We start from the raw sequence: 27663 nt of genomic DNA, 5'->3' as shown, positions 1-27663 counted from the left end.
GTTCAAGTCCTGCCTCTGCCGATCTCGGTTATCCTAGCTGAAGAAGGGGGGGGTGACCATAGTATATCTACACCCCCCAGGGTTATCATGAGGATTCAATCAAATAATGGATATAAAATACTTAGCCTGCTGCTTGGCACCTAATAAACTTGTTACAGTAAGTAAGTGTGACTGAAACAAAAGGTTCCCAAAGCGGTGCTCATCCTTGCCGCGTGAGTATACTCTGAAATATTATAGCCCCTATTTTAAAACGCTAGTCCTGACTCATGAAATTGATCTACAACCTGTTGACAAGAGTGACATACAGTTTGAAAAAAAAGTCACCGATCTAGGCCAATGCCTCCTTCACAGAGAGGGAAACTGAGTCCCAGAGAGAGCAGCCACTTGCCGGAGGCTGACCAGCTACTGACTCATACTTCCCCCCTGTCCATGGTCCTCTGTGCCACGCCTCTTCCCAGGCTGGCCCTGCTTTATGACCGGCTGGACAATTGCTATTGGCCTTTTCCTCCTATTGCCCCCTGCCAAGCTGGCCCAAATTACACCGGTGATGGTCAGCAACAGGTTTCTCATTTCAAAGTCCTCCTGGCTGTTCCTTGGAAGATCAGAGTAGGGGCTCGATACCCTCCGCCCAGCCTCCTTCCCTTTGAAGTCTCTGACATCTGTTTTCAATTGCCAGGGAGCGTAGTTTGATGGGCAGTTAGCTCTAAGTGTCCAGTACAAACACAGTGGACACAGAGGCCGGCTACCATTTCCTCACTTTCATTCACACGGCCTGCCCTCTCATTGCCTCACCCACCCCCTGTGCCCCTGGATTGAACATTATCTCTCTGCCACCCAGCTCACCCACTCCGCTACCTAACGTTTCCAGGAACCTCTCTCCCAGGCCACGTGGCTTTCTGCTTGTCAAATTTCCATTCATTTCTGTGACTCCTCCTTGTTCCCTTCATTCCTACCCCAAAAGGATAACAGGGAAAATAATGGGCTGGGTTGAGTTACTGCAGCTAAATAATTTGACAGGGCTGCTTCACCTGTTCATTTGTTTGGATTTCAAATGATGACTTCTTGCCTTGCTGACCACGGTTTGCTTTACAACGGAGTTTGCGATTCTGTGGCACAGTAACAAATATGAACTTACAAGTTAGGACGCTTTGAGGTTATTTGCCCAGCCACGTTTGGTCACCTGCTACTTGTATTTTGAATAAGTTGCCAACATTGACAGGGCTGGAGATTTTCCCTGGAGATTTTGTTTGTTTGTTTGTTTCATGCGAGGGGAAAAAAAAGATCTTTTTGCAAGATCTGGCCACACTGGGCCACCTCGCCTCGGTTCCTCAACCTGCTGGAACCAGTCACGTGGTGGCCTCCTTTAAACCAGGTGTGCAGGACCCTTCTGCCATCTCCTGTCCCAGCCTTTACTCTCCCAGCCCCCAGCAGGCCATCCTCCCTTACAGTAGCAGTTAGCCTCCTAGAAGCATTTGAATTTGCCACACCCTGACCTAAAGGCACAGCCCCAAATTATTTCCACTGAATGGAGTCTGAGTCACTTTGAGCCCATATTCTTTTCCATCCGGTTTTGGGCAAACGCGAACAACGATGTCTGGGGTCGCACCTCCCAGGCTGTCTGGCTTGGCCATGACTTCAGCCGTTGTGCTTCTGGTTATCTTGTAATAGGTGGGCCCCCAGGTCGGGTTAGCTTTGGTTCCGTCTGACTCAGAGAAGGCAGAGAAGAGAAGGCCCGTGCCACGCGCAAACAGGGCCCGTTCCACACACAAACAGGGCTGAGCCCGAGACGCGACAGCAGTCACCCAAGGGGCTGTGCTCAGACAGGTGTTTTCCACAGGACGGAAGCTCACTGCATTAACCCCGATTGTTTTCAGACCATTTTTGATGGGTGTCCTTCATTGCTTATGTGTGTGTGTCACCCACATCTGTGTCTGAAACAGAACACCCAGAGCACGTTGAGCCCTGCCTGTGGTCAGTGTCGCCCACATTCATTACTGCCTGGTGCGCATGGCCTTTTTTTGAGCCGGCCTCAGGGCCTCTGCTGTGGAGTAGAGTGTGGGTTTGTGTTCTTGCCTCCATTACGGCTATTTCTACAGCTTGGGACCGTTCTCCTTAACACAGGCCATGGTCCTGACGTCATCACAGCACACAGAAGTGACGTCATGGGTGTGTGTGTGTCCATCTTGGATTTCCTTTTTTCCTTCTTCTTGAAAGGCCCACCCTTGGAGAGGAGACTTAGTATTTGGCATCCTCCTGCTGGGTTTTGACACAGGCTGCTGCATGTGGTCTTCACTCCCCTTCCTTTGCCTTTCTGCAGACTCAAAGCCAACGGTTGAGACACTGGGACCCACCGTGAAGGGCGAAGAGACCACCACCCCGTACCCCATTGACGAGGAGGCCACGGAGTGTGGGGAGAACTGCAGCTTTGAGGATGGTGAGGATGGGGCCAGAGCCGTATTTCATCCAGGATGGTATGGGTGCCGACCAGTCGCAGTGGAGGCTGGCCCATGGCTGGGTCCGGGACCTGGGGGTCCCCTAGGTCAGAGGTCAGGGAAGTGTGGTACTTAGGGGCTTGGGGCAGTGGCTATTTCCAACCAATCTAGAAGCATTCAGATATTGGCACAACCAGTACAGCCCTACATCAGCTGAGGTAAGGGGCCATCCAAAGAGGATGGCTCCCTTGAGTAGTCTCCTTTCCTAGCCCTCACTTCGTATCTTTAGAATGCACAACTGTGATCGCCCCTCCTGCTAAGCTTGTCTCCGGGGCACAGTCAAGGGAAGATCCGGCCGTCATCTGGGTGACTTGGTCAGTGGAGCGCGATAGGTTAACTCAGCAGTTAACCATGATTTAATTGCGTTGCCCTGTGTCTTTTACCACCACCGGTTGAGAAAGCCTGACAATTAGGATTATAAAATAGGGCACCGCCTCCTCCACGAGGCGAGCACAGGCCAGTGACAAAGACAGAAGTATGAAAAGGCACCTCACCCCTTCCTCAAAACTCAGGGCCACCTATTTGCGATTAGTCTCTTCACACGGGAAATCGACTGCATTTTCATTTTATCTTCTAAGCATATCCAAGTTAGAGAAAAATAATAATTGGAAGAGCCCAAAAGGACATCACATTTTCAATCTTCCTGCTAAGGTCGCAGCATATGAGGACATTCCTTAACAAACTACAAAGTTTGGAACACCTGGCATTTGGGGCTAGAATTTAATGCTTGACAGCCTCAATTTACAGTAAATTACCGATCGTTATTAAACGTTCATTAAACCAAATGAGGGAAGATTGGTGAAGAGGCTTGGGAAGTGATGGAGACATAAAGACGTAGCGCCGAGTCGGTAGGTAGATGGTGAAATCTGTGGGTTCGCACCCTTAGCCACTTGACAGTATGAGAAACTGCAAGGATGCAGTGGACGTCTCCCCAGCATGGCTACAAAGAAGAATGGGAGGGGAGCCAAAAGTAAATGCTGAAGTTGTGTGACTGCAAAATGGTAATTTAATGCATATGCTCTCAGGAATGTGCTCTTGTACATTGCGTGGGCCGGGGGACACTCTTGGTCAGGGATAGTTGAATACAGAATTCTGACATTTTAATGAACTTGTTTTTGTTTTATGAAGAGGAGAAAGAGACTTGGAGAATCTTCCAAGACATGTTGGAAAGAGTTGGAGAGCCAAAAGTGGGGCGCTCTCATTTACTGTGTGCTGTTGGATCAGCAGGGTTTGCTCGGTGCAGGGCAAAAGGAGGGGGTTTTGTCTAAATGGCAATCCAAAGGAAAATGTAAGGACTTTCAGAAGTTTAATATAATTTTCCCTTCTATAGTGGTTTGTTTCATTTGGGGTTTCTTTGGTGGTTCCTCCCCTCTCGCTTTTTTTTTTTTTTTTTTTTTTTTTTTTTTTGCCAAAGATCTCTTTGTGGAATTGGGTTCCTGAGATACAGTATGCGTATAAACATTAGAGAGGAATTATGGTATATTGAATTACTCCATATTTTTGAACGGAAAAATAGAAACTTAGAAGTTGTCGGGAAAAGGGGATGGGGAGGGCTAAGGGCGGACTTTTCCAAGCCACAGGTTGATGCTTCTGTAATAGATTCCATGTGTTTCTTCTCAGCTCAAGCTGACTTTGGCCAAGGGTGGGCAAGTATTAAATATTCTTTCTTGGGAAGGGGAGACACGAGCAGGACCCGGTGGCAACCTGCTGCCAAGGCCAGCAGTGCCCTTCCCCTCAGAGGTGATCCGTCCTCGCCCCCCGGGGCGGGAGCAGTGTGTTTCCACCAGTCGACTGTTCCCTTTAGACTTCCTAACCTGCCTTCCCCACGGAAATTCCTCTCTGGGAACCCTGAGAAGGGAAGTGAAAAGGCCAAAGACCCCACTTCCTCCCTCCTACCAGCGTTAGCCAACACTCTTCCGCTGTCTCCGCAGCTACTGAGGACAAGAGTCCAAATCTGGGTTCCCGTTTCCTCTCTTTCCCCACCTCCACCCCACCCCCCGACTCAATCACGTGTTCGGCACCAGCTCAGACTGGATTTGTAGAGCTGAGTGGAACCTCCAAAGAAACCCTTTGGGTTCGGTCTGTTCGCTTAGAGGTGAACAGCCGGGCAGACGGGGGCGAGCCATCGTGTGGTCTCTTAGATTTCCATTCTCTGCCGTCCCTGGAATCCTGGCGTTCAGGCACTCGGAGCCATGTAAAATTATTTTTCCTCCTGGTCAGCGCTGAGCTGGGCGGCAGGCTGGTCTGGTGCCCTCAATTTGCCCTAACATGCCAAATCGCCCGCCTGGCAGTGCCTCCCCCGGCGATGCTGAACTGACCCGGTCTTCTGAAACAAGAGGCCTGGTACAGGGAGGTGAAGGGCAAACAAGCCTCCCTTGTTTCCAAGATCACTTTCTCCTCCCTGGCCAGCACCTCCCGCATGTTGAATTTCAGCCTCTCCGGATGCCAACGGGCTGTCCATCACTGCTGACAGCCAGGTTGGCAGGATCCTGCCTTCCACTGAGGCAATGGGGAGACATTCTTCTCTGGCATTTTAGGGAACAGCAGTTTCCACATTTGTCTGCTCTCCAGAGTGGACAGAAGAGGCCGATTAGAGCCTGAAGCCGTTTGGTGGCCTCATTTAGAATCGCTTACTATGGGAACCGCTGGCAGCCTTGGCTTTCATGCCTGGGAAGGATGAGACCAAAGGCTGACCCTAAAGCCAGCCATCGCCAAGATGAGTTAAATGAATAAGCAAAGGGAGCCTCTTCTTTCTCTGCCCTCCCCTTAGGCCCTGCCAGCCGTTTAAATAGCACCACGGTGGCTGTTCTCCGAACCCATTTCATTTGCCTTGTTTCGGGGGTTTTGTTTTCCCTTTTAGACAAAGATTTGCAGCTCCCTTCAGGATTCAACTGCAACTTTGATTTCCCCGAGGAGCCCTGTGGTTGGATGTACGACCGTGCCAAGTGGCTCCAAAGCACCTGGACCGGCAGCTCCGGCCCCAGCGACCGGACGTTTCCAGGTAAGCCAGCCTCGAATTAAGCGATGAGAGAGCTAAGGCCAGCCTGCGCCATGTTTTTCAGCTCCACATTCCCTGACAGGCTTCATAACTTCACAGAACAATCCTCTGCTCTTTGCCTGCAAACCACCGGCCTTTACTGACAGTGTCACCCGACAGAATAGCTGGCTGGCGGTTCCTGGCCCTCTCTTGTGATCACAGAGCAGCCTGGAAGCTGGGAGGGAGCGAGAGAGGCCAAGATCAAAGAAGAGGAAAGAAAGAGCAATTAGGAGGTCCTAGGAGAGGGGATGAGTCAATGTCCCTTTGTTGCCGTAGCCAGCTCTCGATGCCACCATCACAGAGCCCCTTGTGACTCCAAGCTGGACACTTTTCCTAAAATGGCTCATTGGGAAACTTCTGGCCCCAAGTCTGACTGATACTTTCTGGAGGGTATCATCACTTCTGTTGAAAACCAAGTCGAGGGCCTGAAATGCTGCCACACCCATGGGTGTCTAGCAGAGCTGCCTGGCACTTGGCCTCCTGAAGAGTGTTGCTGCCAGTCGTTGGAATATTGTGAAGCCGCCCTCTTGGTGTCAGAGAGCCCGATTTCAGAGGCTCTCCTGGCACTGTTGGTAGAGAGGGGCTGCCTTTAGCCCTTCTAAGCAGGAGTTGTCCACTCTTTCCATTGTGGCATGCTTTTACAGTGATGTTCTGGTAAATGTTTCACGACCGGCTCTCCAGGTTTAAAAAAAAAAATCTACTTTGTAATTAATGTTCGCCACTGTCCGTGGTGTAAATCCTCCCACTGTGGTTGAATGCAAGCTACCAACATGACATCATCGGAGGTGGAGTTGAGAAGTACAGCAGCACAGCCTTAGATAGTTTTTTTCCCTCACACAGATAACAGAGATATAAATAACTTCTGAATCATGCATACCAGTAAAATGTATTAAAATAATTAGGAAGTATTGCATTTTGAGAATTTATTTCCTTTCTTTTTTAATATACTTTATTTCATTGCAACTTTATAGAATTCAATTGTTAACAATGCTTGAATTTCACAGTAGGCTTGCAAACTTCCAGAAAACTCCACAATCGGCTCTCACAAGCCAGTACGTAGCATACGTTGCTCTAGCATGTCACGTGTTAGCTTTCAGTGTTCCTGGATCTTGGGCCCCCTGTAAGCGTTTGAGAGGGAAGGGCTTAATTCTGGAAATTAGTAGATCATATGTTGCCTGCCTAGAGAATGAAAGGGGGGAGGGACCTCCCCTTCTTCAGAGTCCCCCAGAGCCGCTCTGCTGCCCCTCACCCCAAGGACTGGCCGTGTCCCCTGTCTCCAGGGACGGCAGTGGGATGGACGCTCTCCGCGGGCTGCCTCCTGCGCTTGCTTTCCCGGAGGGTCACAGCATCTGCTCCGGAGAAAAACATTTTCATATTTCAAGTGTTTATCTCTTCAGGATTTGAGTGCTCAGAGAGATTAATATCTGAAGATCACCACGGCCTCAGGCAACAGGAGAGAACACTTACCCTCATCCCAGCGTTAATCACCCTCCCCCCCTCGCTCACTGCAATAATGTTTAATTAATATAATGAGCCTCCTGCATGTTGGAAAAAAAATACTTATTTTTATAACCCAGCCTGGATTTTTCATTTCATTTCCTCTCCTTTGAGACTTGGCCCAATTAATTGGTTGTTTTCCCAACCTCCACTTTTTATCCAAACGTAAAGAAAATTTGCCGTGGGGGTGGGGTGGTGTACGTGTGATGTTTATGCGTGTGCATTTGTGCACTGTGTGTGTACGTGTGATGTTTATGTGTGTGCATGTGTGATGTTTATACGTGTGCATTTGTGCGCTGTGTGTATATGTGTGATGTTTATACGTGTGCATTTGTGCGCTGTATGTATGTCTTTCTTTCTCAAGGTATTTGTGGGTTTTGTGTGTACGTGCATATGTTGTTTTTATGTGTAGATCTTGTGTGTTTGTAAATATGTATATGCATGCGTTTAGTTTGTGTGCATGTATGAATCTGTGTGTGTGTCTGTATGTTTATGTTTGAGTGTGTCTGTGGTTTATATGCACGTGTATGTGTGTGTCTGTACATTTATGTTTGAGTGTGTCTGTGGTTTATATGCGTGTGTGAGTGTGTGAGGTGTTTGTATAAGGGGGCAGCTTGGCAAAGGCACGTTGAATAAAGGGATGCAGGTGATACAGCAAGGGGAGATTTACTGGCTCTTATTCAGCATCCATCCTCAGGTTCTTTCTAATTATTCCACTTCCTCCCTTGCACTCTTCTGAGCAGATTTTCTCTAAGAATGCCTGAGGTCAGCCCTGTCCAGACTCCAAGGCCACCAGTTAGCAAGTGACACTTCGGGGAGAGCTTAAGCTACTCTCCATTTGACGCGGTTCCCCTCTGCCCCCTCTTCGCCCAGCCCTCACCCTCACCTGATGCCCCGTGGGTTGACCCCGGCTACTGGCTGGGAATCCTCGTCCTGCCCGCGTTCCACTTGATTCATTACACCCTGCGGTTTGGGAAGGCTCTTCAGAGCAATCTTGTAGAGCGGGCAGAAGTCCAACCTTTAGCTGGCTGGCTGGGGACAGAAAGAAAATTAGGGCCATAAGGAACTGCTAGATCTAATGTTGTTTCTCCCTTAAGAAATCGAAAAAGAAAATAATTACTTTCCTGTTCCAACGGAATCCCTGAAGTTAGGAAAAGTGGCCCTTAGATGTTGCCTCCAGAAAACAGAATCATAATGTTGTCTTCAGAGTCCTTCTGTCCATCCTCTGATGATTTAAAAATCATTTGCTGTATTTCCCATTGTCCTTCCCCTTACAAAACATGATACTGGACTCTAAGCAGGAGAAGATAGAGAGCCCTTTCTGTTCAGGGTGGTCCTTTCTTCTTCAAAAAAAAATTGGAGCCCCGAGGAGAGCAGTTGGGAGAAAGGAAACAGCTGTGCTTGGTTAGGGGCAGGGCAAATGCTAACGGGTTCAGAGTCCCGGGACCTTCCAAGTCAAGCCTGAAAGTGCTGTGTCACCCGCACTTCGCCCCTCCACAAAGAGGAGACCACTCCACTCTTTAAGAAAAGTGTGCCATGTGTTTTATATCCTTGTTAGATAGGTAAACAAAAGTAATTACATAAGAAAGGAGGTGTCCTCACCCAGTGCAGAGGGAGAAGGGAGGAAAACAGGCAACAGCCATGTTGAAATATCATACACAGACTACTTGATTAGAAGTGTCTGTGGAAACTACTTACATTCCTTAGATGTTTTCTGATTTAGTTCTTTTCTCATGTTTTGTTTTGTTTTGTTTCTTTTCCTTTTAAGTAAGCAATTAGTTCTGTTCTTTTGGCTAGTGGTAATAGTTGCTTAAGGCTGACAAGACACCCACTGGTTTTATTCCACTGTTTTTGTTTTTCAAGATAGTCTTTCAAGACATTCAGAATTTCTTTTTTTAGCTCTTTGCTTGTGGCTTAGAAGCCTGGAGTGTGTTCATACCAGCCCCTGGGGACCCTGTTCCGAATTCAGTGACCCCTGGTGGTTGCAGAGGAGCTAGTACCTTGTTCTCCGAGAAAGCACTTTGCCTTTGCACTGTAACTACAATGACACAGAAACTGTCTCCCCTAGTGGAAGCAGCTGTATCTCCCACAGATATTCGTAAGTGCATTGATCAGAAACAGAATTTTGAGGAAGATCAGATTCAGCTCTTTAAGGAACAAGGCAAAAATGCCTTGAGATGCTATGGTGAGCCCGTGTGTCTAGACCTGCCCTGTGTAATACGGTAGCTGCTAGCCACACGTGACTACTTTAATTTTAATTAAAATTAAATACAGATAAAACTTCAGTTCCTCCATCACATCAGCCACATTTCAAGAGCTCAGTACCCACTCTGTGTGGGACGGTGCAGATAGAGAACACGTCCATCATCACAGGATGCTGTCTTGGTCAGCACAGCTGGAGCACCTTTTGGCGTGAAGAATAGCTTCCAGGGTGCTTGCTGACTCTGTTGCTCCTTGGTTTGGTGTAAACCAAGGGAAAATAATTAGGGAGATGTGCCTTCTCCATGATCCCTTGGTGGGAGTGTTCAGTGCCTGGCATTTTTTGTCACTGTCATTGTACGTCAGTGAGTAACATCATAAAGTAACATCCTATTAGACAGTATGGGAACTATTTCATTCAATCAAAAAGAGTAAATACGGGGCTTCCCTGGTGGCGCAGTGGTTGAGAGTCCACCTGCCGATGCAGGGGGCATGGGTTCGTGCCCCGGTCCGGGAAGATTCCACATGCCGCGGAGCGGCTGGGCCTGTGAGCCATGGCCGCTGAGCCTGCGCGTCCAGAGCCTGTGCTCCGCAACGGGAGAGGCCACAGCAGTGAGAGGCCTGTATACCTCAAAAAAAAAAAAAAAAGAGTAAATACTAAGTAATAGCAATAATAGTAATAATTGTTTTATTTTTATTGTTGTTCTTTTGTTGTTCTTGTTGTTGTTGTTATCTTCAGGAAAGAGACAAGACTAGGGATAAAGGGTACTGTTCCAGGTCAGCTTCAGAATCCTCAAGTGTGTGGTCACCCTAAATGTGCGTTCTTTTATATATTTGTTGACCTAACGAAGTATGACTACAATATTACTTCATTTCAGTAACTTCAAATCATGGAAGTGACATAAAGAAAACAGGCAAAGGCTATTTGGAATAGTATGCCTTTATAAAAGGACAGAGCTTTGGCTACCTAGCATTTATATGCTTATTGGATTGAGAGACCAGAACCTTTACTCTGGGTTCAAAAACAAGTGAGAGTAAGTCAAGAATACAAGGTTCTGGAATATTCAAATTTTACAAATGGCGGCTCTTCCATCAGATGTAAGTGGTAGTCCTGTTGACTTTTCGTAGGGCTGTTTTGATGCAGATTGGGCCACTGAATAAACCCCATGAGAGTGGAGGGCCAGAACTGTGGTTCACTATGGGACATACACACAAAAGGATTAAGTGTGAGTGGGTATGGTCAGTAGACAGTCACAAAGAAATCAGTCAAAGTGACTCATGAGTCAACTTGCTTACAGTGGGCTTGATTTTGGGCGGTGAGTTAGCAGGGACTCTGTGAATTAAAAAGCAACTCTCTTAACTCAAAAGACCTTCCTCATAGGTGGGACCGATGGCAGCAAACAATCCAGACACGGGATTGGCATCAGCTTGAACTGCCTTCAGAAAGAGGGTGCTGTGGCGTGTCTGGGGCACAGCCACTACAGATAGGGAGACGGGAACTTCTCGGGCTTAGAGCAGGCTAGATAATTAAAGACCAGGAACAGCTGGGCTAAAAGAAAGCCATATTTAAGGAATAACTTCAACTGGAAAAGGAAAGCATAGAGGCCCTTCTTTAAGGAGCATAGGAAGGAAGACATCTCTGACTTTGTAGAAAAGACAGCAGTAGAGAGGAGAAGCTCTTCCTTTTATTCTGAAAGTCATGATTGGTTGAGTGTGTAAGATTGATAATGAAGGGGCAGAGTGATAAGAAGACTGAGTTGATTGCAAACCTTCATGAAAGCCGACATACCAAGAAAGCAGCTCAAGATAGACTCCTGCACAGCCCAGGCCTGAAACCTCAAATGTCCACAAGATGGTCAGTCGCAAACCTTGAGCACATCCTGCCGAGTTCATCCAAAGCCAGTGTTTCCCTTAGCCGGTTGTTAATTTGAGGACCTTAGCAGAGATGGTCTGACCTCGGGAGGCCAGCTGAGGGGCTGACTCATGTCTTAAGCATGACCTATACAAAGAGACCCCATCTCCTGCAGCACTAAGTATTCTTTCAGATGGTTGTTCTAGTAGGAGGGCAAGATGCTAGCCAGGAGATGCGTGTGTTGGACAGACGGTGTGTTTGGCTTTGCGATAGCCTGGAGGATCAGACTGGTGATTTATCTCAGGCTTTGGTAAGGTGTCGGCACCACTGATTCCATGGCTGTGGGGCCAGAAGTGGTCACGTGATCCGCTGAAGCCAGATGTGGTCATAAATCGCCAGGTGAAATGTCAGGAGACCCTTTCTAGAGACAGCAGCAGGTTAAGACGCTGAATGACCTTGTCCTCTGCACTTCCTCTCTGCCCTTTTGAACTGTTGTTCATTCCCATGTGATTGTTTTCCCTGCGTCATGGGCAACAACAGATGTTTTGAGTCAAGAACCTAGCAAAACGCCTCCCAAACATGTCAGGTCTGGGGGGGAGACGGATTGTATCTCTGGAACATTTTTTCTTCATTCTCTTTCTGCTGCTAAATGTATCTCCTCTGCATTGTTTCCTGTTGGAAGCTATCCATTGCCGACATCACTGCCATCAGCTACAGAAACAAGAAGACAGCCTCCGGCAGGGAGAGCTGACTCTTAGCTGGCCATGTTTGGGGACCTCTTAACAATCCAAAGGGCTTTTCCCCTAAAGTCTAAGTAAATCAATAAAGTAGCCCACCCATGCCAGGCCAACCCTTTGCTCTATCAAGTCACCAACAGCCACTGTCTGTTAAAACTTCCTCTGTGTTTGGCAGTGGTAAGCCATACATTAGAATGTTCTAGAAGAACAAACTCCACTGATAGCACACGTGCTTCGCTCACAGCACATATATGGGTGCCATAACTTCAAAGAACTGAAGCACTTAGCTTGGCGAAGGGTCAACGTGGAGACCTGCCACAACCAAAGCCCTGGATAGCGGCCATTTAAAGAGGCAAGGGTTGTGTTTCCTGAGGAAGTGAAGACCAGGGTCTTAATTCTTCGCGAGTGAAAATGTTTCTAAGTCAGAGGACAGAAATTGGCTGCGCTCCGTCGGGAATAGAAGGAGGACATGTGTCTAAATGACAGTAGGAAAACTTAAAAATGAAGTTAAGAAGTTTCTGACAGTTAGGGCTGTGACCCAGAAGACACATTGCCAGCATGGCCTATGGAAACTCCTCCTCTGGAGAATTTAAAGCGAAGGGTGGACAGCTGTTCTGCGGATGTTTTCAGCATGGTTCCTCTGGGCAGCAGGACTGGCCCCATCTAAATGGTCTTTTGAGGTCCCACTCTCATTCCAGAATCATGTATTATTTTATTTCATCTACTGTAGATTGACCCAAAAGCATGTGGTAAACAGTGTCTGATGTACAACTTGAGGCTGGCTGGTTTCTGGAGTTAGGATGGATCTGGGAACCATCTTATTCCAGAGAATATCTTTACTGTCCTTGAGCCAAATCTTACTTCCTTTGAGTCTTAGATCGGTCTTCCCAGGTTATGGGTGCTCTTTGGACCCTTTTTCTTTCTAAAAGAAACAAAAAGGCCAGCACAGGAGGCAGTGGGTTTAGTGATGGCAGTGGAAGTGAAGAACAGAGCATTTATGGAACGTTGTTCGTGTGCAAAGCACCTTACAAGGCTCTTTCCATTTCCTCCTCCTCACGACCCTATGCAGTATTGCTGTTCTTATACCCATTTCACAGATGGGAAGACTGAGGCTTTAAAAGACTAGCGAACATTAGGATTCCAGCCCAGATGAGAGGCGAGTTTCTGGCGATTTTTCTCAGTCCAGTCAGGGCTCAGATCTTACTTCCATCACTCTCTAGCAGTGGTCTGGGACACATGACTTCAATTCTCTGAGCCTCTGTTTCCTTTTTGGTAAAAATGGAGAACGTAATACTTAATTCACAGGGAAGATTACGGAAGGCAACAAAGCCACCCGTGTGATATCTGGCACACAGAGGTGCTCAGGTCACAACAATTCTCTTGCCCCTACTCTTCCTCTCCCCGTCTCTGGGCTTTTCCTGGCCGAAGCCATTCCTTCATGATGTCCTGCTTCTAATCAGTCCCCTGTCAGTGACAGACAGGGACGTTTTGCAGCTCAGCGTCCCTCTGACTGATGTCTGCTGCTAATTCCTTAAATTTACATATCATCTTTCTTCCCTCGAGCTCATAGCACTTAACAGACAAGTGGGGAACAAATGATTTCACTAAGTGAAATTCAGAGGCCTGCTTGTCTTGAGATTCTGCAAACTAGTGGATTAGCTCAGATGTCAGCACTGAATTATGATCCTTCAGCTGCTCGTGCTTAGCATGCCACCAGCATTAACTCCCTGGTCTTCCAGTGGTCCTTTAAATCATGCACAGTGATTATCATCTTATTGTGAGAGAGAGAGAGAAGAGAGGAGAGGAAAGGGAGGGAGAGAGGAGGGGGCCAGCTCAGGTCCCCGGGAGAGGCAGTCTGTGAAACCTTTGGCCTCATCGTGCCTGAAGTTTTAGCAACAGGATGGGTAAATAAAACAGACCGGATAAAACCCAGCCAGCCCAGCTCTTTACACCTCCACACACATTTTACTTACTAAATTCTAACCATTATGCTATGATTCCCCTGCTGCTTAGGAATGTAAATTCACACAAGTGACAGTATTTCTGCCAAAGCAATTTTCAGGCAGCCAGTGGGTCTTATTTGTGAAACTGTGAAGGAAGAAGGCTGAATGATAAGTCTCTGAAATCTGGTTTCCTTTATATACGAGTGGAAACAGTAAAGGCTTGGAAATGACTGGAGCGTGGGAGCGTTTGGGGGGTTCGCGCTGGTAGCTCAGTGGACTGGATGCTTCCACAGGTCACCCTGTTTTGGGATCTACCTATTGACTGTAGGTATATTCACTTTGCAAAAGCTATTGTACCTTTTTCTTTATACATACTCATACTGCAGTATAAATGTTCCGTAATAAGAAGCAGAGCATCTCAAAAAAACATCCCCTCACCTTTGAAAAAGGCTGTTGGCTCAGTAGACTGGGAGGGAACTGTGAGAGAAGATTATATGAACCTGAGGGCTTACCGGAGGCCAGGTGGTTCCCCCTCTGTTCTTGTTTCCAATGGGCAGCCTCACTGCATTCTTAATCCATGTGTTTGTCATTCATTCATTCATGGGAACAAAATTTTCCTGAGTGGTGGCACATATTTGTCACTGTCTAGGGGCAGGAAGAAGAAGCATTATTAACCCTTCTGTGGGTAAGGCCAGGACCTTACATCTAACCAGGGCGATAGGAAAGACACACACCAAACAGTTAAATTACATACAAGGCAGTGGGTGTTTACCCGCTGAAACACATGAAAAATGGTCTCCAGTCTTTTTTAAAGCAAGGTAAAATCAGTGGTGTGGTCAGTAGATGCTCGAGTTGTTGAGAGAAGAGAGGAATTAATGTTGAAATGTGCCAGAATGGTTAGGAGAAGAACTGGCGAAAGGGGTGGGATGGGGGTCGGGGAGCAGAGAATTACAGGTAAATGGAGAAAAGGCAACAGCGCTCAGCAGAGAAGCCAGTTTGCCTTGAATAGCATGTGATTGATTACACGGACTTGGGACAAGGTACTGGGGTCACAGCTGAAGTGAAGGGCCTACTGCATGAATGTGGGGAAACCTGGAGTCAATCCAGCTGTGCTACTCACTAGCTTCTCTCCCTTGGAAAGTCACTTGAGCCTTTCTGAGCCTCAGTTTCTACATCTTGTGCAAAATAAGATTAGTAAGACCTAGCTCGCAAGCATATAGCAGTGATTAAATTATGAATGCATATCAGCGTGCTTTGTAACCTGTAAAGCATTATGCAGATAGGACTTAGAATTATTACCCTTAATAGTGGCAGTAATGAGATCTGATAGGAGAAGCGTAGGTTCAGGAGTTCTTTGCGTGTCTGCTTGTGGCACCAGTGTCTCCTGCCTCAGCAGATCGCCATCATTAAAATGCTCTGCTCCAGACAGCTGCCTACTCATCTGTGCTGACTTTGGCCTTGAAGAGGTCCCGTGTTGTGGAATATTAGACCAACGTGGTTCTGGATGGTTAAGGAGTCCCAAACTGGAATCCCGACTCTGCATCCTAAGCTGGTCTAATTTGACTTCAGGGGAGGGTAGCTTCTAGAGCAATAACCCTGGAGAATCTAACCAGAAGGGACTTAGGGGAGACAGGGAGGAGGGAGAGATGTGGCCAGGAGGAGGAGAGTTGAAAGAGCTGTTTCTGGGCCACTGATGACTGTCACAGGCTCCGCTCTCACTAGAAAGATGATGTCAGCAGGAAGAGCAACAGCAAACCGGTGGTCCAGGAGCACCCTGTTGATTCAGGGCTCTGGAGTGCCCGCCTGTCCTCCCCTGATAAGCCCGGGAGGTTCACAGTCCCTGTTGAGTAAGAGAGCTCTGTGCCCACGTCTCAGATTAACCTGATCCTGAGGTGTCTGATGTGCTGGGTATGTGGTGCCAAAGTGCCCCCCATCTTGCAGAAGTGTTCAGCATAAGATGTTTCAGGGCCCAAAGGAGGCCGTGAGGCTTTCTTCTCAGATGCCATCCTGTTCTCCGTGCAAGTGGCCGGAAAGCTCCTCCACGAGCTGGATTTGCTGGTGTGGGTCCCCAGACCTGTGTCTGCAAGGCATGGGGCCTGCCAGCAGGAACGGGAACTCGGCCTCCCACACAGTGCCTGATGTATCTAAAAGCTAATCGGCCAAAAGACACGCTCTTCAAACATTTGGATGGGTGAAACCTTCATTTCCCAATATGTGTATGTTCTCTGCTAAACACTTAGCCTTTGTTAGTGATGATGACAGCACTTGTTTTCATTGGGGCTGCGTTTGCCTGGCTCTCTAAGGAAGGCCAAGTTCAGGCCTCCCCAGGCTGGTCAGGGAAGGGATCGGGGTCTCAGGCCCCCTGAATCACCCCTGTGCTGCCACCATTCCCTGTTCTGCTTAAACAGGGATGTGAGTCTTCCGAGTTGCAGTTACTAGAGCCCAGGCACCATCCAGTAGCACCGTCGGAGACAGAAGCTTTTAAATGTCTTCCATTTGGACGGTGCCCAGCCAAGATGATAAAGGCTTGAATTATAAACCACCTGGCCAGAAACATCCTCTAGTCTAGCAGCCATGTCACCACTTTATTATCCAGTTCATTAGAGTGCACTGGCCCTTTGGGTAAGCCGATGATGCGTAAAACGTAGGTCTGGCCTCTCGGAATCTAGGGGGGGAAAGACAAGTACAGATACAACCAGCCAAGACCTACGGCCAGCGGAGCCGGGCGCCGTAGGTAAAAGGCACAAAAGAAGTGATGCAGGGAAATAGGCAGGAGGGACCTTCTTGACGGAAAGACCCAAGAAAGGGCTTCAAGAGGATGCAGCATTTGAGTCCGGGTTCCAGAGCCCTAAGAAAGGGACACAGGGCCTGGAGAACTAGTTCATAAATAAAAGACACCCAAACTCTGCCCCAGCTTCCCCCCGGAGGGACCACAACTGCCAACTGGTGTCTTTCCCAATGATTTACCGGGAACCCCTGTTTGGGTTTGTTTCCCCCCAGATGACAGGAGTTTCTTGCGGCTGCAGAGTGATGGCGGGAGAGAGGGCCAGTACGCGCGGCTCATCAGCCCACCCGTCCACCTGCCGCGGAGCCCCGTGTGCATGGAGTTCCAGTACCAAGCCACGGGAGGCCGCGGGGTGGCGCTGCAGGTAGTGCGCGAAGCCAGCCAGGAGAGCAAGCTCCTCTGGGTCATCCGCGAGGACCAGGGCGGCGAGTGGAAACACGGGCGGATCATCTTGCCCAGCTATGACATGGAGTACCAGGTGGGGTGGCGACGGGAGACCGTTGCGGAGATCCGAGGGAATCGTTGTGATCTGTGTTTCAATATTTCAAAGGGCCGTGCCCATTCATCTTTAGGGAACGCGGTTAAGCGCCGCTGTTTTCATTGTGTTTCTCATGTTGCCATGGCAACTAAATGACACTCTTATTTGTTATTCAGAATGTGCCTATCTCTACACCCAGACTTGGTTCTTTGTTCCTCCTATCGCCTTTTATATTGCTGAAACCTTCTCCGACAAATGTTTCTTCTCTCCATTTTATTTTAGATTGCTATCAGGTAGGCTGACAAAGGGACGCAGAAGCCAGGGAAATAAACACAAACAAACCCTCCACACACAAGGGAAAGAAGCCTGTGGAGCCCCTCAGACTCCGAGGAGGAGAGGGAAACAGCCTCCCACCCCTGTCCCAGCAAGTGTGAACACGGGAAGGGGAGGGTCGCTGTTGGTGCTTAGTGGCCAGCAGACCAGAGAGACTCCGAAGTGAGTGATATCTCTCCCAGCAGCTCCCGGAGTTGAGTTCTATTATCTCTGCCCCACAGAGCAAGCGCCGAGGCACAGATGGGTATGCACAGCTGGGGCTGAAACTTGGGTAGGAGTAGGCATACTGTGGAAGAGGTGACTGAGAACCAGCCATAGCGTTAACCTGCTCCTCCCCAGACGAGAAACAGCAACAGATGGCTGGTGAGGCAGCCAACTGCTCGCTCAGCTTGCCAGAGGACATGTGCTCGTTTGCAGAGAGAACCTGGGGAGGGCGAGAATGAGGGCGGGCGGCATGGAGACCACAGAGCAGAGGGGCTCCTGTGTGCTGCCTGCAGTCACTCTTGAGCTTGTTAGGCAGCCTGAGTCCCTCCCCCCCGCCCCCCCGCACCTGCCTTCCCACTTATAAACCTCAGTGCACGGTGTTGCGAGTACCTGTTGGCATTTTTGTGTCGCCCACTAAACGGTGAGATTTCCTGGTCAGAGGGTCTTCTCTTATTAGGCTTTGTAACTGTCATGGTGCCTGGCACGTAGTAGGTGCTCAGTAAACTAGTGGTGAAGGAAAATCACTTCCCTACTCTTGTAATAATGGAGCCATATGACAGTGTTACCCCCAAGGCGACACAAACCTGTATACTACATTTCTCACCTTACCCCCACCTGCTCGTGTCCTCTGAGTTTCCAAATACCTGGATCGGGCATTTGAAAGATTTATGAGAAAAAATATCAAAAATGGCTAGGGAAAGTTCGATTCTCCATTAAACGTGCTCTGATTGTGGTCCTTTTAGTCAGTACATTCTGGTTACTGGACAACAATATCCATCACTTTGTTATATATGTATTCTTTAATCACCTCAAATATGCATTTGATTTGAACCAACTCTTTTTAAATTAAGATTTCAAGCACCATAGCCATGTGGTCAACAGATGTGTACCAGGTGCAGTAACGCACACGCACACGCACACACACATACATTTTAAGCTGCAGTTAACAGAAAATTGGAAATCTTTGCACTGTTTGGACAAGGAAGCTCAGTTAACCGTGGCTCTTTTTCTTCCGGCTTCTAGATCGTGTTCGAGGGAGTTATAGGAAAAGGACGTTCGGGAGAAATTGCCATTGATGACATTCGAATAAGCACCGATGTCCCGCTGGAGAACTGTATGGGTACGTGAATATCTGTCTCTTTGTGGCTCTTCCAAGGGCTGGGATGTACAAGAAGAGACAGCACATCGTTTTCAAACACAGCTCTTACCCAGTGGGTGGGGCAGCTCCAGTCTGTGCGGGAGGCGAGCTGTGAGTGCAGTTATAGCTTGGGCTGCGTTCAGGACGGGAGAGGGGTGAGATGAGGTGAAGTCTTATATCCCCGTTCCCATTCAGAAATAGATACGCACTAAGTATATGAAGATTCAGGGTGCCAAGACCCCATCATCAGACTCCAGCTTTTAGCAAAGAAAATGCTAGAGGGTGAGAGCAACTGTCAGTCAGAATTACATGATGGAAAGGTTTGATGGATTTAATGGAAGCCTTCACTGGTGAGTGAAAATAGTACATATGTTATATCAGAGTGATAACACAATTACCCAAGTAGCTCTTTTACATGAATGAATTTCAGGGCAAGGTATGGCATGTGGAGTAAGAGTTTAGATTTTGCTTTGAGGCTAATATCTCTAATGCTTAAGATGCCAAAGTTGTAAGTTTAAACATTGCATGCCAGGTGACCAGCATAGGAAGGACACTGTCACCTTGGACAGAAGTGCTGAGCACACCTAGTAAAATGTGTGCATCTCAGAGCCATGGACATTCCCCAAAGCAAGAGGAAATCCTGACAAGGAACGAGACCTACTTTCAGTCTGCAGAGTAAATATAACAACTCACCAAGTGCTTTTCTTGGCACGTGGGTCCCAGGTGTGTGTGTGCCTGATGATGTCAGAGCACCTGGGACCACCCTAGTCTCTTCAGGCAATTCTCGGGGCCCCAGGCATCTAAAAGTAATCCAGGCTCTGGGAAAGTAATCTGTGGTAAGTGACTGATTACAATGCTTCAGGGACCCATTACTCTATAAAGGACTTTTTGTTCCAAAGCAACTTTGAGAATCTTTTCCCCACCTACCCGGCCCCCATGATGATGATGTGTTAGACATGGGCTAGAGCATGTGGAGGACATGGGATACTTTCCGTGGGATAGTATAAAGACCTTGATGAAATTCATCTTCATCATACCCTTTGTTCACCCTATTTCTTCCCCTTATCTAACTCAAACTTTTTTCTGTTTTTTTTCCAGAACCCATATCAGCTTTTGCAGGTGAGAATTTTAAAGGTAAAAAAAGTTCTTTTTAAATTTCTGCATGCCTTTTCCTTCCCCACATGTGATACGAATTTGGTGGAGGCAATAAGCCTCCAAATTTGACAAAGCTCATAAGAGAAAATAGATGCCACACCTTCTCACCGCTAGGTGGCGCCAACAACACCTGTAGATGCAGGGAAAGGGGGATTGAGATCCTCACTGTCTCTTCTTTAATTAAAGTTTAGAAACCTGTAATAGAGACAAATAGGTTACAGATAAACCTTTCAGCCTTGCACTGTCCAACAGAGAGCAATGAGGCTGAACATGCATGAGTGGTGAGAAACGAGAGGCTGTGGGGAGACTGAACAACAAAAAAAGTCAGTAGTAAATTAAAAGTGAAATGAGGTGGCCATGATTTATTTTCGCCTGAAGATGGTTTCTTTCCAGTCACAGGGTACCAAGGCAGCGGTCTCAATTAACCCTCAGTGAGGTACACTGGTGGGCAGTTTTGTGAGGGAAGAAAGCTAGGGGAAACACACAAGGAATGATAATCCAAAGGAGGGAAAGTTGCAAAACTCAGGAGCTGGTGTCTGATTAAGGGAAGAAGGACTCTCATTCGGTGACTGGAGTTAGAGCACTTGAAATACAAGACGGAAGAACAGAAAAGGGCATTTTATCCCTAATAAGGTAAATAGAGAGCAGGGCAAAGAAAGAGGAATGTGGGATGCTTGCCTTATCCAGGGAGGGAAGAAAGACCTCCAAACTTGGGAATGCTAATGTCTGTGCTGCTTACTGCAGTGCATTTCACATTTCGCCCTCTTTGCAGTCCTCCTGGTTGACACTGCTAGCGTGTCCACCCGGGTTCCAATGCGAAGCATTTAGAAGCCACTCTATAAATGCTTCCCTTGAGTTGGCTGCGGGGGAAAGCGCACTCAGAGACACTCACCCTCACCTAAGGACGGAACCCGTTTTATGCAAATCATTGTGAGGGTTTCGGTGCCCTGTTTGTATTGGCTGGCCTTAACCCCACAGGTGACAGCATTTCACAGGTAAGGGAGGTCATTTTCGTGTCTGAAGTCCAGACTCATTATCTTCACTCTCAGTAACCTGTCCAGCTCCTGGCTGGAGAGAGATGACTTCCTGGGTTGCCACCTAGATGTGCTCTGTGACTCCAGATCATCTCACCCAGTTTGCCACTCCTCAGCCACAGCCCTGAGACAGCAGCTGAGGAAGAGGGCAGCAGCACGGGGAACGGCAGACCTACCTATGTAGAATATCTTTTCTTTCCTTTTCACCTTCCCTTGCCTCCTAAACCCCATCCTCACTCCCCCCGGTACACATTTTAAAGTATTAAGAGTATTCATGTGCATTTGTTAGTGCTCCTTGGGTGTGAGATTTATGTTAATGTGAATCTAAAAGTATTGGAAGGAAAGCTGAGATCAAAACTGAACGGCTTGGAGTACAGTTGAATTCAAGTTCTAACTTTTGGGACCCAAGGTAACATGGACGCTCGGGCAGTGAAACTTGCTTATGTTGTTTCACATGACTTTGACTGACTGTTGAGACTCAAAGCTCCCAGGAAAGGCTGGTTACAGACTTACAGCCCGTGCTGCAGACACTGTGCTGTGTGAGCACACATGTCTGGGTCCGTGAATGACACGTACGGTGGCTAAGCACTTTGCTTCTGTAAAAGAATAAACAAACCAGGGCACATGTGCTGTCCCAGAGGCTGTGTTTACCATGTGCGTCACAGGCCGGTCATGTTCTCTTGTAAAAAATATATATATATAAATAAATAAAACAGCCTCAGAGCCGCAGTGCTCATTTAGCCAAAATAAACACAGGGCTTAGGGACTCGAAGGTAAGAATTTCCAGTGCACTCCCGATGGGCTGCTTTGGGGGTTAAGCAAAGGCAGCCCACGAGTGGCATGGATTGGCCCACGGCTGTTGTCTTGAGAAATAACGAACATCTTTGGAAGGAGGAAACCAAGCTGTGGGGAGCAGAGACTCGGCTAAGGAGTCAAGAGCAGGATAGGAGTGGACGATGGACAGTTTCAATTACATCGGCAAGTTTTACGTGGAACTCTGACTCGGTAGCCAGATGAACCCAGGGCCAGGGAGGATTCTATTGGGTTGAGGCACCTCTGACCTCAGCAGACACCTCTGGATTTTGACTTGAGCGAAGCCTTCCATTTGGGCGAGGAAAGCGGACCATTCGCTCTATCTAACCTACTCACCTCTCCTGGTCAGGGCAGCAGCAGCCCTCTCTTGCGGGGGGTGTGGATTCCTTGGGGCTTAAACCAGGCTTTCACTCAAAAAGAGAAACAGAGAAATCAGGTTTGGGCAAGCAGGATATGGAAAGTTGATGGTGAAACAATATTATCAACAGGCGTATACATTGTTAGTATGTTTTTTTGAATTGGAGTCGTTTTTCTTTTCCATTATATATTAACCACGAGACAGAAGCAATCGTATTCTTTAGGAGAGATCTATGTGTACCAGGTAAATCTTTAAGGAAATGCAACAAAAGTGGCCTCTGGACCGGGGCTTATTAGATTGTCTTAATCTTTTATATTTTGAAGTGTCTTTCATTTTCTGCCTCTTACTCATTTCTTGCCATAGAACATTTTCTTTTAATTCAAATCGCCTTGTGTCTTCTGCTTGGGGTGTATACTTTGATTGCATACTGAGGTATGAGTCAGTAGTGAGGAGAAACAAGCCACGGAGAAAAAGAGAGCCATGTAGAGAAGGGGCGAGGAGGAGAGAGTGAATAAGCTGTGTTGTCATGTGATGTCTAAAGAGACATTTTTGTTGCTGCTGTTCTAAACAATGTAGCCTGGGTGTGCTTTTCTTTTTTCTTTCTTTCCTCTTTTAAATCTCTGACTATAGACAAAGTGCCGTCATGTATCTTGTTCTAGAATTTGAGCTTTTACAAATGAAAAACTGTGTGTAAGGGTCGGGGGATGGGGGAAAACCAAAAAGGGGTGTAATTAAGGTGATGGATTATTTTTTCTTAACCAACACTTTCTTCTTTCAATAAAAGTAAAAAGAGTAATGAGGAAGCCAGTAAAAATATATAAAGCCCATAATCAGAGTTCTGTCGTTGTTAACTAGCCAGTTATTTTTAGCAGGTCGCAGTGGAAGCAAGAGTTCTTATTCATGTTAGAGGCTGTGGGCTTTGAACAAAGCAGGAGCAAAGAGACAGAGCCTGGTACCCTACCCGTCAGAGACCCATGGAAATCCCAGTCCCCGGGTGGGGGGGGGGGGCGGCGGCAGTGAGAGTGAAGGATTCAGAAGTGCTGCGTCTACCACTGATAGATGCTAAAAGGAACATCAGTAGCTCCTGTTCAAGCCTGTGAACAGGGGTTTTATGCCTCAGACCAGCTCTGAGGGCTGTCGGGCCCATCTCTTGGGTCTCACCTTGTGCAGTCCTCGGCAGTTTTCAACCAGATAAAACCAGGAGAAAGTGGACAGCACAGGCTATCTCCTGGGCATAGAGGGGGCCCATTTTGAGCTAATGACAGAGCTGGCTTGGGGTTGACCCTATGCATCAGGTTTTCAGTTCTGTTTACTTGGTACCAACCAGCCCATCTCCGCCATTTCCCACCCCCATCTCTCTGTCCCCACCCTCATCCCCGGTCAATCTACCAGTCGGCTGCCTCCCGAGGCTTTGTCCCCCAGGGTGATGAGCCACATCCCAGGGTACAGGACGTGGGGTTGGCCTCAAATTCCCTCTTTCTGTGGCGGCCCTCCCTCCCACGGCTCTCTCCACTAGAAGCAGTTGCGAAACACATTGAGGGTTAATGGCGTTCCTGCAGTAATCCTCTGATGAGAGGCCGAGTATTCCTAAACCCTGCCAGGGCTCCAGATAGGCAGCTGTGGGGTGTGACTCCTTCTCCTTGGCCCCCTCCGCCTGATGCGCCCAGCTGCCAGATCAGGGCTGGGTATGGCTGAGCCGGGAAGCCTGGAGATGAGAAGTGTGGGACCCGCTCACTGCCTAGCTGTGGCTGCCCGCCTGAGGGGACGCCGAGGCATCCTCTGTGAGGTTCAAGGCACAGAGGCCTGACGCGCTTCCTCCCCCCGCACGTTTACCATTCATCTAAACAGCCATAACATCAGTTTCTCTAGGGGAGAAGGAATTTCTTTTCGCTGGCTTTTCCTCTCTCCAGGAGCCGGAAGGACAAGCCTTAGTTTAAAAGAAGTAGCCTAGGCACAGCGCAGGGAGATCAGCTCGGTGCTTTGTGACCACCTAGAGGGTGGGATAGGGAGGGTGGGAGGGAGCCGCAAGAGGGAGGGGATATGGGGGCGTATGTATACGTATAGCTGATTCACTTCGTTATACAGCAGAAACTAACACACCATTGTAAAGCGATTCTACTCCAATAAAGATGTCAAAAATAAATAAATAAAAGAAGTAGCCTAAGTGCCACCAAAGAGAGGACAAGCGTCTGAGACTTCAGCCAGCCACGGATCTGAGTTCAGGGGGTTAGACAGATGTGGGAGACCACCAGGTCTCCTGCTAACCAAGTGGAAACCTTCCGGCGATCCCCACACACACCGAGTGCAAGGCAACCCAGAAGGGTCATTTCACAGGGGTATTTTGCCCTCTGCATTCTTCTTCCCAACAGATCAGTGGGCGTGACCACATTCTTCGACTCTCTTCTGTAAACTTTTCTAGAGAAGCCAGCCTTCTCTTTTGTTTGTTTAATCTCACAAATTACATAAGTCTTTCATCTGAAATGCCCCTTCACCAGCTCTTCATTTTCAACCTATGCATAAAAGACCGCAGACAGGCCAGGCCTGAAACAGTTCCGATTTGCAACGAGCCTTTTTGTTTGTTCCCCTCTGAGAAAGATGATTTACCTTTGGTGTCTTTCGAAACATTTCTTTTGGAAACTTGGGTGACTCCTCCGGGTCCGGAGGACATGTCATAAACTTAGCTGTAGGAGATGTTGTCTCTTTCCGGTGATTCAGTGAGAACTCGACTGAGACAGTCCTCAGACAGCTTCCAACAGACGTAAGAGGCAGAAAGGGGGAGGGCTGCTTCGTGTTCCATCCCTACGTGGTTAGAACAGGGGTCTGCACACTTTTTCTGTAAAAGGACAGATCGTGAATATGTTGGGCTTTATGACACTCTGTGTCACCACTAGTCGCTGCCACTGTAGCACAGAAGCAGCCAGAAGCCATATGTAATGAGGGTGGCCGTGTTCCAAGATGTGCGGAAATAGGCAGTGAGCCAGATTTGGTTATCTGACCTCTGGGCTCCAGCACGGGCGGAGGATTTGGTCCACGTGCTTCCCGTCCTGACCCTGCCACTTCCCAGCGGTGTGAGCTTCCTCTGAGGGCTCTGGGCCATCTCTAGGGTTTCACTGTGTGCTGCCCGCCCCCCCCCCCTCAGTTTTCCTACAGGTAGAACTGGGAGAAAAATCACTTATCCTCTCAGGTTCTCAGCTCTCCCATCTGAAAGTCATGAAGAATAAAGATGATTCACCGTATAGCCCAATGCCCGGCACCCCGGAAGTGTCCGTTCATTATAGCTGTAGTTATGGTCACATTTCCCAATTGCTTATTCATTCTGTAACCCTATTTGCACAATAGGAGTGGAAGAAAGCTACCAACAGTGTCATTTTTTCCCCATATTTTCCTTCCATGCATGGCTTCTTAGAATTTGTTTCTCAAACTTCAAATTCTCCACCTTCACATTACCGCTTTCTCCAGGTGGCTCAGAACTTTGCAGGTGGAAGCCTGCTCAACCTTGCAAATACACTTGGAGTTACTGACTATTTAAATTTCTGTTTCTCATTATCTCACACGATGAGAAAACTTCATGGAAAATTAGAAGGTAGAAATTAATGGAAAATAGAAGAGGCGTTGAAAGCAGTTTTCAGTTGGGGGGAAAACAAGGTATGTGAGTAAGTGGGGGACGTTAGAACAATCAGAGGGGACGTTCAGGTCCACACGCCACCAGTGCTGGGCAAGGTTGAAGTCCCCTGCATTCCTTCTGCCATCCTAGGGGACGTGGCCCTGGCTCCTGTGTTGTGAAGCAAAGGCCCAGCCATCCCATAGGGCTGAGGGGGGCAAGTGGGGCTAAAATGCAGCCACTCACCAACCTGGGTACCTGGTGCAGGCAGCATCTGCCCAAAGAGGGCACCTTTTTGCAATTTGACACAGAGGCATGGTATGAGCTAACAGGATCTAACACTTTCCAAGAATAGCTATTCTATGAAGTACCATTAGGTCATCAACATTTTTTCCAGGGAGTCTGAATGTAGGTCCAAAGTTCATTCCTCCATTCATCTGTCCACTTATTCATCTAATCACCCACCCATCCACCCATCCACCCATCCATCCACCCATCCACCCATCCACCCATCCACCCATCCACCCATCCATCCATCCATCCACCCATCCACCCATCCATCCATCCATCCATCCACCCATCCACCCATCCACCCATCCACCCATCCATCCACCCATCCACCCATCCACCCATCCATCCATCCATCCATCCATCCATCCATCCACCCATCCACCCATCCATCCACCCATCCATCCACCCATCCACCCATCCATCCACCCATCCATCCACCCATCCACCCATCCATCCACCCATCCATCCATCCACCCATCAGACATTCCTGGGATTGCTGCTGTTATCTGCAAAGGCTCTTTGAAAGGGGATTTAACCCCTATTGATCTATCACCTTCCTTTTCTCTGGCTAGCAAACCACAGCCTCGTTAGCACACAGCCCCTGAAGACTGCCACAGAGCCAGGTTCCAAACCAGCGAACCACCAGCCTGTGGGAGCTGAGTCTCTTTAGCTGGAGAATGTCCTAAGAAACTCTGGCCCCGAACTGCAGGTCATCAAAAATTGCCTGAGGGGGGTGAGAGGAGGGCTGTTAGGTGTATCCTCTCTTTTCTGACTCCTTTAACAATAAAAGCACAAATTCATATAGTATGTTTTCTCATTTCTCCAAACAACTGTCCAAGGAAAAAGTTTAAGGAACCAATGTGACATCCACCAAATGGCTTTTGTCTCTAAAATTTTCAACATGGCAATCATTTCTGGGGAGGGGAGTGTTAGCGGGAAAGGGGAAGAGGGCTTTATAATAAAGTGGGGTTTGTCTTCCAAAGGAGAGCAGAACTTGAGGCGAGGGGTCTATCTCTGATTCTGAATCTGTAATCCACAGAATGCGATTTCTTCTTCTCCAGCGGGTCCCCTAGATCCTCCCCACCGTGCCCCAACTTCGTCTCTTCATAAGCCACACTTTAGGAGTCACGTGAAGGCCCCAGCCCCGGCGCGTTGAGCCCTAGGGGATGTATTTAATGTTGAGAACCAGCATTTTGGCTGAGGGAAAGCAAACCTTTGAACCGAGACTATGCGGTGTTGGTGGGAACGTGAGCAGTTGTGACAGTTTTCTGCTTGACAAAAATTTGTGCTCCTGCTTTGTGGTCTAGTCAGGCGCTTCTGAGGGGAAAGTTAATCCCTGCGGATTTACCGCCTTCCTTTCCCCTCACAGTGAGCTGCAGCCTCATTAGAGAATGGGTTTCACCGTGGAGAGGCGGTGGCACAGAGGAACTTGGAGCCCATCCCTGCACACTTTGCTGTTGCTCGTGCATTCTTCTGAGCCCACGTGAAAATCCAATGGCAGGATGGTTGCCAGGCAGCAAATACTCTTGGTGACCTGAATAATGAGTTGACACCAGTTCCTTGTGACTCACGAGCTGGCCATTTCAAGGAGCCATTTTCAGTGCCTTGCTTTCTCTTTCAGTTTCTGTGCATAATTTTCAATATGGTCACAGAGAGAGAGGGAAGGAGGGAAGGAGGAAAGGAGGAAGGGAGCTTTCGCAGCTACAGTAATGAAAT

At 48.1% G+C, this 27663-nt stretch overlaps 1 protein-coding gene and 1 long non-coding RNA gene across 3 annotated transcripts in view; one reads left to right on the top strand and one right to left on the bottom strand.

The window, feature by feature from the left end:
• The window catches only part of NRP2 (neuropilin 2), a 115363-nt gene that overhangs the window by 64899 nt on the left and 22801 nt on the right, over positions 1-27663 (top strand). For both annotated transcript variants that reach the window (XM_060016241.1, XM_060016242.1), the window contains exons 11-15: positions 2318-2434; positions 5353-5493; positions 16758-17020; positions 18581-18677; positions 19794-19814. In XM_060016241.1, the coding sequence (XP_059872224.1) occupies positions 2318-2434; positions 5353-5493; positions 16758-17020; positions 18581-18677; positions 19794-19814 (639 nt within the window). The remainder of the gene's footprint in view (positions 1-2317; positions 2435-5352; positions 5494-16757; positions 17021-18580; positions 18678-19793; positions 19815-27663) is intronic.
• LOC132428050 (uncharacterized) lies at positions 6637-8285 on the bottom strand. Its single transcript, XR_009520062.1, has 3 exons — positions 8147-8285; positions 7913-8058; positions 6637-6878 (listed from the first exon to the last, which is right to left on the bottom strand). It is a non-coding gene; the product is annotated as an uncharacterized lncRNA (long non-coding RNA).

This window comes from Delphinus delphis, chromosome 7 (genome assembly GCF_949987515.2).
Source record: "Delphinus delphis chromosome 7, mDelDel1.2, whole genome shotgun sequence".
NCBI classification, from domain to species: domain Eukaryota; kingdom Metazoa; phylum Chordata; class Mammalia; order Artiodactyla; family Delphinidae; genus Delphinus; species Delphinus delphis.
Note: the sequence above shows the minus strand (reverse complement) of the source record. Positions and strands in the feature narration are given on the sequence as shown.